Raw genomic sequence first — 12165 nt, forward strand, 5'->3', positions numbered from 1 at the left:
AATAGCGTTCGGTTAGGTGTTGTTTTGGTACCGTTCGGTTAGGTGTTGATTTGGTAGCGTTCGGTCAGGGTTTATTTGGTAGCGTTCGGTCAGGGTTGATTTAATAGCGTTCGGTTAGGTGTTGATTTGGTAGCGTTTGGTCAGGGTTTATTTGGTAGCGTTCGGTCAGGTGGTGATTTGGTATCGTTTGATTATGGTTGATTTGGTACCATTCGGTCAGGGTTGATTTGGTACCGTTCGGGCAGGTGTTGATTTGGTAGCGTTCGGTCAGGTGTAATTTGGTAGCGTTCGGTCAGGGTTGATTTAGTAGCGTTCGGTTAGGTGTTGATTTGGTACCATTCGGTTAGGTGTTGATTTGGTACCGTTCGGTCAGGGTTTATTTGGTAGCGTTCGGCCAAAGCTCTCGATGCGAGGCCAAAGTCATACCGTTCGACCAAAGCCTTAAGCGCTCGACCAAAGCTCATAGTGTTTGGTTCCAGCCTCTTTTGCTCTTGTTTTGGGTTGAATTATGTGTGTGGGATGATTGCAACGCATAGTATGATTCGATAATGTGATTATATTACAATTATGTGAGTATGTGAAACATGTTTGGTGGTTAAAAATATGTGCTTGTACTAGTATGGTTGATGGACGTAATTCCATGGATTTCAAAGCGAGGTCACATGGTGGTGCCCTATAGTGTTGGACGTAATTCCATGATCTTTCAGGAGAACATTCATGGTGGTGCCCTAGTAATGTTTAGAATGAATTGCATGGTAGCTCAGTCTTGGGGGTTTTCCTGACGCTCCAATGGTCTTTCATTCTCAAGTAGAGAGGATTGATTCATGTGGTGAGGAGTAGCAGGAGGTCCTAGTCTTGGGTGCTTCCAGTATGACCCAAGGTGAATGATGACGAACTAACCTCGTGAGTGTGGTAGGGTAAAACCCATTGGCAATGGCTTTGCAAAGCAGTAGAGGCCACCACGAGTGCATAACTCGCCATAGCTCGGCAATCATTCTAGTCCGGATGAGTCAAGTTTAAGTGCAACAAGTCATGTGTGTGTAGTGTATTGTATTTGTCTTTATTTGCATGTTGTCTGTGACTGTTATAACATGATTTTATATCTAGCTCACCCTTGCTTGCTTGGTTGTTGTTGCTTGTGTATGTTTCCTTTTGCGATGATCATCCACTTGGGTGGGAGCAGAGAGCGAGGAGGACACTTTGGAAGCAACTCTTGATGGGGACGGCAGTGTTACAACTTAGATTTGCTAGCTTTTAATTCCATGAACTCATATTATTTGGAAGGACTTTAATGCATCTAAAGTTTTAAATTCTTTGTAATTTCCGGGGAGAAACTCTAATACTCTAGTTTTCAATTCCACACTATTCTAAGGATGACTGAAATCCTAATTACTCTTGACTGCTTTCCTATATTATGCATGATGATGACTTTATTATATATTGGGACGTCACAATATATGTACTCAAATTAACATGACTTACTCGTGGTGATAAAAAAAAATATTTTTAAAAAAATGCCTAAGTTTTGTAATATTAACTTTGAATTACACCATTTTTTTGTAAAAAGATCTAATATTCATCCCAACTAAAAATGATATTAATTCAATATTTTTATTATTTATTATATTGTTTTGTATTATCTTCTTTCTTTTTAGCAGAATTATTGTATAATTTGACTACTTTGAATATGTGAATTGAATTTAAATATAAAATGAGATATTTTAAAGTCTTAATTATTAAGAAATAGATTTTAAATATAATTTAGTTCTACAAAACCTTAAAATAAGATTTATACTTAATTTTATATTATAAATTGATTTATAATTTGACAATAGTTTTGGGAAATATTTGTGTACACAGTAATGAAGAAATGGAAAGGAGAAAGAACTTGTGAGATTGAGAAAGAATGCAACAAGACAATGACCAATTAACAGCAGGTGTTTTGAGTGTGTTCAAGCAATACTAACCAAAAACGGCTTTGGTTTTATATAGAACCTTACATTTACTGCTTTATATTATTCATCAAAATGGTCCCACAAAATATATAAGTTTTAGGTGAACTAGGATTTCCCTCCCTATTTCTTTCTTCAATGATAAGATGGAAATTGGAGAAGAGTGAAACTAAGGCGGATAGTTAGGTTCAATAGAAATAGATTCAGACTTGTTAATTTTTATTTTATTTTGTTCTTTTTTTATAAAATTTTCAATTTTCAAATAAATGGATGTTGTGTTTTGTAATGATTTTTTTCTTTGTTTTTTTTCTATCCTTTTATGAGTTTGATTTATTTAAGAATTTTTGTAAATTTTTTAAAAATGTTCATTTTCGAATTCTCCACCATTGGTCACTTCTCATTGTCATAATCTTACAATCTTTTTCATTTTCTACCTTATAAAGTTTAGAAAAGGTGTCAAAAGCACCATCCTTATAGGTTAAGAATTTTACCCATGTCCATCTAGTGAAGTCGTTGACTACTACTAGTCCATAACATTTATCACTTACAAATGTGGTTTTTGTAAGACCAAATACTTCTATATGAGACAACTCAAAAGGTCTTTTAGTATAAATAACATTTTTACATTTAAAAGATTCTTTGACATGTTTGTCTTTCACGTAAGTATCACAAAAGACTGTGTTGAATGACACTTTAGGCAACCCTCTTACAATGTCATGGTATTGCAACTTTGAGATTAATCTCATGTTTGCATGTCCATATTTATGATGCCATATCATTGCCTCATCTTTTATAGACACTAGACATGAAACACTTTGAGCATGCAACTCATTTAGGTCTATCTTGTATAAGTTTCCTTGCATATCAACAGAAAATACTAGTAGACCTTTGTTGTCTATGACTCTACATTGGCCTTTTTCGGAAACAACATTATATTCACTGTCACATAATTGACTTATGTTAAACAAATTATGTTAGTGAATACATTATCAATAAAGGGGGAAATGTCTGTACATATCTTTCCAATGCCAATTATTTTGCCTTTTTGGTTTCCTTCGTAGATTACTATTCCTCCCTTCTTACTCCTTAGACTTTGGAACATACACATTTCTCCCGGTCATGTGTCATGAGCACCCATTGTTCAATTACCAGGACCAGGGTTTCTGTTTTACTGTTAAGCATATTTGCAAGAAAGATTATTTCGTATTTGGGTACCCATCTAGCATTTTATCCTTTCTTATTGGATTTGGACATCTTCTTATTTTCAGAAGTTGATGTATAACTAGTATTTTTATCATTGGGATTAACAAAATAAACGAAGTACCAAAAACACATTAGAAGGGGGAGGGGTTGAATAGTGTTAATGGAAAATTTTTCACAACCCTTCTGATATAGCATGCTACCGAGCTCTTGAAATTTTCCTTTAAATGATTAGAAGCTTGACTTAATAGAAAAAAACTCAAATATTTTCTAACACTTTACCACATCGTCATATTGTCATTATTACTGCTATCACCGCCGCTTTCATCATTACTGCTGCAGAGGAAGAAGACGAGAATGAATGTTCTAGACATAGAAAAGAAAAAAATGCAGAAAAAAAAATCATCTTGAAAAAGCTCTTTCCCAAATATATTTTAAAAATGACTTTCACAATATATTAGAAGTATTTAAAAAACCTCATTCCGAAAGATATTATATATTATTTTAAACTTTTTTGTTCAAAAATCTATTCTATAATACATGTATATGAAAAATTCTATTCTGAAATATTTATTTCGAAAACTATGTTCCTATAATTTCATTAGCAAATATAATTCTGGAAATTCCGTAACGTTTCTAGAACATAATTCTGGAAGACAATTTTTCAAACAGTAAAATGGTTATTTTGAAAATTTTATGGATTTGGAAAGAAATCTAGTGTACAATAAGTAAAACTCCGTTAGGTTTTTTGTTATTAGGAGTGTTTGGTCTCGAACAATCAAACACTTATATATGTTGTTACTCGTTTTTTCTGTTTATTAAATTGAATAAAGGAAGAAGAAATTATTTCTCAAGTCTTAATAATAAATGTAACTATGCACAAATGGACAATTTCAAAGAATTTTCCAATGCCTTATAAACATTTTACTATTTGTAATTTTATAACCAAAAGATATAAGAAAAAAGAACATTTCGAGAATTTATTTTCAATACACAACTTTTTAATTAGATTAGGTAGTGGGTTAAAAGTAACAATCTCAAATATACTTTATTTTGGATGAAAAATGATTAATTTTTAAAAAATTATTTATAAATTTAGAAAATAAAAGATTGTTAATTTACTGATATATTAACATAAATTTGATTAAATATAAGTTATTTATAATTGAGAGTGAATAATTGAACCTAATTAATAGATTTTTCTTGGAATTTCAAAAGAGTGATTAGAATTTACAATAACTATTTTTAAGTAAATAGAATGAAGAAAAGAATTGAATAAAAGGATAAGGGGAAATTAAGAAATCGTGGTGTACAGTAAGTAAGACCCCGTTAGGTTTTATGCTAATAGGAGTGTTTGGTCTCGAACAATCAAACACTTATATATGTTGTTACTGGTTTTTTCTGTTTATTAAATTGAATAAACGAAGAAGAAATTATTTCTCAAGTCTTAATTTTCTTTGTCCCTTGTGACTTTTTTTTATCTGTATTTTACAATTATAGCTCTTGAATTTGAAGAGTTTTAAATATTTCATTTCCCATGATGGCAGGAAAAACATTAAGTTCTTGTAATAACTAAAATGAAAATCCTCCTTGTGCAGTGGGTCTTCCACCACATGATCCAGTGTTAAATGTGTTTATGTAGCTAGCAACGACGAAAAACAAATTGGTAAAGAAGATTGCATTATAAAGTTCCTTAGTAGGTTGAATGATGAGTTTGATGTAATTAGAACTCAAATTTTGGCCCTTGTTCACTTGAATGAATTTGGGAGGATTTGAAGGTAAATCTTTTGTTATATATTTGAGTGGATTTTGGAGGTAAGTGAGAATGAATTTGGAAGTAAAATTTTTTGATCTGTCACATCAATCAAATTATACACTAATTCTCACAAACTTTACTTCCAAAATCCACTGAAATAAACAATAAAAAAATTAACTTTAAATCCTCTCAAATCCATTTAATTACTGAAACCCTTTCCTTAGTACTACAACATGAATTGAGGATTGAAAGTTTAATAATAAATGTAACTATGCACAAATATGGACAATTTCATAGAATTTTCTAATGCGTTATAAACATTTTACTATTTGTAATTTTATAACCAAAAGATATAAGAAAAAAGAACAATTCGAGAATTTATTTTCAATACACAACTTTTTAATTAGATTAGGTAGTGGGTTAAAAGTAACAATCTCAAATATACTTTATTTTGGATGAAAAATGAATAATTTTTAAAAAAATATTTATAAATTTAGAAAATAAAAGATTGTTAATTTACTGATATATTAACATAGATTTGATTAAATATAAGTTATTTATAATTGAGAGTGAATAATTGAATCTAATTAATAGATTTTTCTTGGAATTTCAAAAGAGTGATTAGAGTTTAGAATAACTATTTTTAAGTAAATAGAAGTGAAGAAAAGAATTGAATAAAAGGATAAGGGGAAATTAAAAGTGAAAAAAACATAAAATATTTTAAAAAAATTATTCAAGAGGTGGGAAACTGGTGTGTTTAAATACAAACTGTCCTCACACAGTGCCATCACGATTTCTCTTTGCTTGCATTCTAAGAAATAAAAAATGATGATGCAAGAAAGCCTGGGAGTGGAAGAATCGTTCGGAAAGGTTAACATTTCGCCGAGTCAAGTTGCATTCATAGTAGACCAGTATCTCTGCGCCAACAACTTATCGCATACGCGTGCCACCTTCCGCATGGAAGCATCCTCCCTCTTCGCCGGTTCCTCATTCAATCAGGTTTTCTTTTTCTCCTTTTAACAATGCACAACTCTTTTTCTCTTTCTCTCTTAACCAAATTCATTTAATTTTTCCTTTTTTGTTTTCTAGATATACAAGCCTTCGTTAAATTTAAAGCATATACTCGATGATTATATATTTTTGAAGAGAAAAAACTTAATCTTGAATCAAGAAAGGGTTGCGATCATGCAAGAAAAGTACAGAGTTGAGAAATTGGTGCAGGAAGTGCAAAATGTCGTCTATGCTTATCGTTCCTTTCAGAGGCTAATCCCAATAGATATTCCTGTTACGAATAAAACCCCTTCAGGTACATGAATTTAAACATTGGTGTTTTTTTTCATTCCTGAAATTACAGTCCTCGAAGTGTTATAGTTTTGATTTTATTTTTTTAGGTGTGTGTACTGGTACCACCTCCTTTGTTCAGAACACAAACACATACAACAAAATACACGGGCAGCAGTCTAACAAGAGAAAGAATAGTGAAGCAATACATGCGCCCACAATTGCAAAAAAACCTCGTGGTAGACCACCTGGGAAGAAAAATCAAGTTAAAGGTATAATGGTTTCTGTCTATGTTAAGCATACAATATCTTTTCAATTTAATTTTAACTCTTTTATTTCATGTTCTCTCTCAGGTCTAAACGTGCTCCCACCATTAGGGACTCAATCATTAATTGTGAATTCCACAGCTACAGGTTCACAAGTTCCCACCACCTCATCAATCATAGAGACACAACCTGGAACAGCAACCAATAAATCTGTTACAACATGTAATAAGGATGTTGTTACTCATTGTGAGGCTGTTGTGGTCTGTCCTGAAGAAGAAATAAGTAATCAACCCAGCCTTCACCCTTCTCCTATAAGTTCAGATTCTGACACAGAAGATAAGAGGGAATTAGACTGCAATGCCTCTCATGTATTTTTGGAAAATTCAATACCAAATGAGTTTTCCATCCCAGAAACAGAGAAGGAGCATTCACAGTTGGATCTATCACACGTTAAGTTTTCAGATTTAGATATGGAGTACTGGTCAAACTTCTCTTTCAAAGACATAGGCATCTTTGCTGAAGATTATTTTGATGGTCCAGCTTTAACTCAGGTTGATGCATGAAGGTTTTTTGTTTAGATTGATGTGATTCTATGCAATAACATCTGACACAAAAGGGGACATGCAGTTCTAGTTTATTAGCTTTTGGTTATTAGATAAAGCCAAAATGATTTATCTTTCAGTGATTTTAGCTTACTTCTTTCTTGTAGGAATATATTGTATTCATCTGGAAAACATGTAAAGAAAATTTCTCCTAATGAATAAAGTTTTCAAATTCTTTTTAACAGTGATGGATCTGTCCTTGGCTTTGATTGCTCTGATGAATTTTTTTTATTATATACATTTTAACTTACGAATTTGAACTAGCATAAAAGAGAAACATTTTTTTAATAAAATGTTGGAAGAGATCTTAAAAAAAGAAAAGAAAACAATTGTTTAATGTGTGTTGTAACTTGTAAGCTTTGGTTTACTAGTTTGATACAAGGTAACCTGTATGTGAATTTTGTCAGTGATCACTATTATAATTATTATTGCAAAATTTAATTTGGATTAAATTGAATTTTTCAACAATGGGTTAGTTTCAACTTGACTTTGGGAAATTTGACTATAAAGATTTTCACCAAGGACTAGTTAGATAGGAAAGGTGATACAAAGATTTTGGGCTTTTGTTTCCATTGTCTTTCTCGATTGGGAGGAAATTGAGATATAAGATAGAAGGTCAATTGAAAAGAATCTCCTTAAAGAAGTAATATATAATTTTCTGCTTTTGCTTTCTCTTTTACTTTTCCAATTATCATTTTCTTAATTCTTGGTTTGTTTTGTTTTCATTTGTGGAAGGGGCTTTGAATTGCTCTACATCAACGTGCTTCTTATCAAGGAGTAGGGCCTTAAAAAATGGTTAAGAAACCAATCTCATTTAAAAGTGATGGGTTGTAATGACTGCAAATCTTTTTACTACACTGTCATATCATATGTTACCATTGTGATGGAATGGAATATATGGCATTTTTTATTTTGGCTATGAAATTCCGCCGAAGTTTTGCGGTTCTACTCTCAAACAAATCCAAGAATAATAGTGAAAATAGAAAGGAGAAACATGTTGGGCCTAGTGTTGAAAGCCTATTTAGCATGTTCTTTTGTAACCCTTACTTACTTTTTTCTATTTATTTACATGTTTATTACATAGACTTTTAAGAGTAATTCTGATAATGTGATTATTATTAGTACCCTTATAAAATAATTAAAATGAATAATTCATCTTGATAATTACTATTAGATGTAATTAAGTAAATTGTATATTTTTATTAAAACTAAAGCATTTTAAATGAAGATTTATTTAAAAAGATTATCCATCATCTTAATATTTATTTTTATTTTTATTTTCTAAAATCTTGAAAGCATATAAAAGAATGAATATTACTGGTTGTGATTAGGGAAAGAAAAAACAATTTGCGTCCGCGAATATCTAGGAATAAAATCCATTATGGATAGTTACTATTGTGGATAAAATCCATGACGGATAGTTACTATACACAGATATTTATTATCTGCAGGTAACGAATAACGAGTATTTTAATACCTGTTTCTAAACGGGTTGGGTGTCAGTATTATACTATCCGACTCGCAGATATCTATTATTTGCAAAAAATAATAATAATAATTTAATTTATTTTTTTTAAAATTAAATTTTCTTTTTATTACTCTTAAAAAGGGGAAAGCTTTTAATAAAAAAAATTACCTAATCCTAATTAAAAATCCCAATTTCCCAATTGTTGGTTTCTCTAAAAAACTTTATTCGGAGTTTTTTTTCCTAATCTCTTCTCTTTTATATTTCTCGCGAGCAAACCCAAAAGCTTCAAGCTTCTTCTCTATCTCTGTTCTCGCACAGACAACTCAGTTTGGGGAAAAACATTTATGTCTCTTGATATGAAAGCTTATAAAGAGTAATTCGAGTGTTTGGAAGCAATGGTTGAATCAATGAGTAAGCCCTCTGGATCCTGTACTCTATCCATGAAAGCTAAGATTTATCTCAATATTGTTGGTCATGTGTCTCAAGGTATTTGAATTCTTGATTCAGGAGCAACTGATCATATGCCACCTTTTCATGTGTCCTTCAACTCATATGGTAAAACAAATTGAGAACAACTTACTACAGTTGCGAATGGTCAGGGTATACCTATATGCGACTTTGTGAGTATAATTTTGGACTCATCTATTGTATTAAAGGATGTTTTACATGTTCCACAATTAGCTAATAGTTTTATCTTTAAGAGAAAAGTCACACATGATTTAAATTGTTCAATAACATTTTTTTCAACTTATTGTCTTTTTCAAGACCTTGCTACGGGAGAGACGATTTTACCTATAAAAGGCTTGGGAATCCTTCATTCAATCTTATCAAATCCTTATTTTTTCATTTGTTTAACAAGAAGTCTGTTGAGTCTTTTATTTGTAAGTTGTCAAAACACCATCGTGCATCTTATCCTATTAGTAATAAAAAGAGTATTTCTCCATTTGATTTAATTCATTATGATGTTTGAGGACCTATCGTAGAATATATTTTTGGAGCCAAATGATTTGTTACCTTTATTGACGATTGTACTAGTGTCATGTGGACATACCTTATGAAACACAAATTAGAAGTTTTCCAAATCTTTGTTAATTTTTTCCGTATTGTCCAAAATCAATTTGGAAAAAATATTAAAAGAATTAGGTCTCATGGTGGTAGTGAATATTTGAATAATGAATTTCTCAATTATTTGTCTCATAATGGTATTGTTCATGAACTAACATGTGTAAACACTCTTAAACAAAAACAGGGTTACAAAAACGAAAAGAATTGTAATCTTCTTGAAGTAACTAGAGTTCTTCTTTTTCAGATGTTTGTTCCAAAAAATTACTAGGGAGAAGGTGTGTTAACTGTCACATGTCTCAGTTGTTGGCATGAGTCATTATAATCTCATAAAATTAGGAACATTTATTGTAATTGCTTTCAAATCACGTATATCAAGGGATAAACTTATGTTTAGTTAGGAGCATCGTGAATAGGCTAGAAAAGCGCCTAAAATTCCTCTTCCCTATATCTATTTATACTCTGTAAACGACTCAATAAAAGATTAAGGTGAATAAAATACCTTCAGTTTTAATACATGGTATCAAGAGCATAATCTTGGGATGCAAACAACTCTAAATAGATGGGTGATTCATCCGAAATGGGAGATTCTTCAGCGAATGGCGATTCCACGGTGCAGCCATCAAATGCTTCTGCTGCCGAGTCCATTTGTGAAAATCTTACGGCCAAAATGACGGAGGCTTTCTCGAAAGCGCAACCCACATCACAATCGTCAATCTCTGATTCTTCAATAGTACCGATCAACATCAAGTTGGATGGTTCCAACTATGCCCTACGGTCCTAGGTGGCTGAGATGTACATCTCAAGCAAAGCCAAACTGGGATATATTGATGGATCTTTTCCTCCGTCATCGAAAACTGATTCCGCATTCCGTAAATGGCAAACTGAGAACGCGATAGTGAAAGGATGGTTGATCAACTTAATGCATCTTTCACTGGTGGGGAATTTTATCCGCTTTCCAATCGCTAAAGAGGTATGGGACGCCATTGGTACGACATACTTTGATGGATATGATACGTTACAGGTTTATGACCTTCGACGGAAGGTAACCCGGATGCGGCAGAAGGGGGGATTGATTGAAACATATTCTAATGATCTACAAGGGTTGTGGCGTGAGATAGAGTTTTGACGTCTTAATCCCATGGAATGCGGGAAAGATATACAAAAATACAATGATTTGCTATAGGAGGAAAGAATTTATATCTTTCTCGATGGATTGGACGACCGACTTGATAAGATTCGAAGTGACATACTCCAACTGAAGCCATTTCACACGATCGAGCAGACTTATCCATATGTTCTAAGAGAGGACACTCGTCAGACCGTGATGACATCTGGGGTAGAGAATATAAAAAGTGGTGCGGTTATGGCCACTAAAGGCTCAAAAATTGGTCAACAACCAACACTAGTGGCTGGGAAACACAACTCCGTCTTGAAGTCAAAAGGCCCATTCGATGGAGGAAAGTGCACACATTGTGGAAACACTAGACATACTCGTGAAACTTGTTTCAAGTTACATGGGTATCGAGAATGGTGGCATGAGTTGCAAGCTAAGAAGAAAAAAGAAACCACTTCACTAGAGGAGGCACTGGTAAAGTTGCGATAGTCACTGCCGAGTCTTGATTGTCGCTTGTTCCTATGACCAGCTCCTCCGTCTCAATGGAACCAGGTAACTGCGGTCAAGGTTTTTGTAGTTCTAAGTCTCAACATGCAAATGCATGAATTATTGACTCTAGGGCAACATACCATATGACTTTTGATCCCACAAACTTCTCTCATTCAACCCCACCACGTAGGACTTGCATTGCAAATGCAAATGGAGTTACATATCCGGTCACAAGTGCTGGAACTGTGACATTATCACCCTCACTCTCCTTATCTCACACTCTTCTTGTTCCTACACTATCTAATAAATTAATGTCTGTAAGTAGAATAACTGAAGAACTCAATTGTGTGCTATTGATGTACTCTACTTTTTTCCTTCTTCAGAATGTTCTCGGCAAGAAGCTTATTGGACGTGGTACTAAGAGGGAGGGAGGGGGGCTATACTACCTTGATGATTTTAACAAAGGAGAAGCATATCATGTGCACCACCGGGTCAGTGGCAAAGAACGGGAAATATGGTTTGGGCATCGTTAGTTGGGACATCCATCATTCGATTATTTGAGAAACTTATTTCCAGATTGATTTTTAAATTTGAAAAATGCTGAGTTTACATGTAATACTTGTATTCTGGCTAAAAGCCATAGAACCTCCTATCATATGAGTTTGAATAAAAGCAGTGTTCCTTTTGCTCTAATACACTCTGATGTGTGGGGACCTTCCCCTAGGACTATTGTATCTGGTCACCGTTGGTTTGTAATATTTGTCGATGATTGCACACGAATGACATGGGTTTATTTGATGAAGACTAAAGATGAAGTGTTTCAAATTTTACAGAATTTTCATGTCATGATCCTACCACCGATAGAACCTATATCACTATGGATGTGACTTTCCTAGAATCTGAACCTTTCTTTTCTCCTATAGTACACAATTATGCTCTCCAGGGGGAGTCCATGAATAAAGAGCGAAATTG

The 12165-nt window shown here is 33.0% G+C and overlaps 1 protein-coding gene across 1 annotated transcript; it reads left to right on the top strand.

The window, feature by feature from the left end:
- The first annotated feature begins 5656 nt into the window (after positions 1-5656).
- LOC148202039 (uncharacterized) lies at positions 5657-7018 on the top strand. The gene is made up of 4 exons (XM_088108539.1): positions 5657-5907; positions 5998-6214; positions 6300-6461; positions 6543-7018. Exons 1-4 carry the CDS (start codon positions 5734-5736, stop codon positions 7016-7018), a joined length of 1029 nt encoding a protein of 342 aa, XP_087964665.1. The 5' UTR covers positions 5657-5733.
- The last annotated feature ends 5147 nt before the right edge of the window (positions 7019-12165 follow it).

Source organism: Vigna umbellata, chromosome 3 (genome assembly GCF_029865625.1).
Source record: "Vigna umbellata cultivar VRB3 chromosome 3, Vumbellata_1.0, whole genome shotgun sequence".
Classification (NCBI taxonomy): Eukaryota; Viridiplantae; Streptophyta; class Magnoliopsida; order Fabales; family Fabaceae; genus Vigna; species Vigna umbellata.

Bases quoted from the DNA above. Each gene is read 5' to 3' on its own strand.
- LOC148202039 (XM_088108539.1), top strand. From the start codon at position 5,734: ATGATGATGCAAGAAAGCCTGGGAGTGGAAGAATCGTTCGGAAAGGTT. The intron at 5,908-5,997 runs GTTTTCTTTTTC...TTTGTTTTCTAG, and splicing joins CCGGTTCCTCATTCAATCAG to ATATACAAGCCTTCGTTAAA. The intron at 6,462-6,542 runs GTATAATGGTTT...GTTCTCTCTCAG, and splicing joins GAAGAAAAATCAAGTTAAAG to GTCTAAACGTGCTCCCACCA.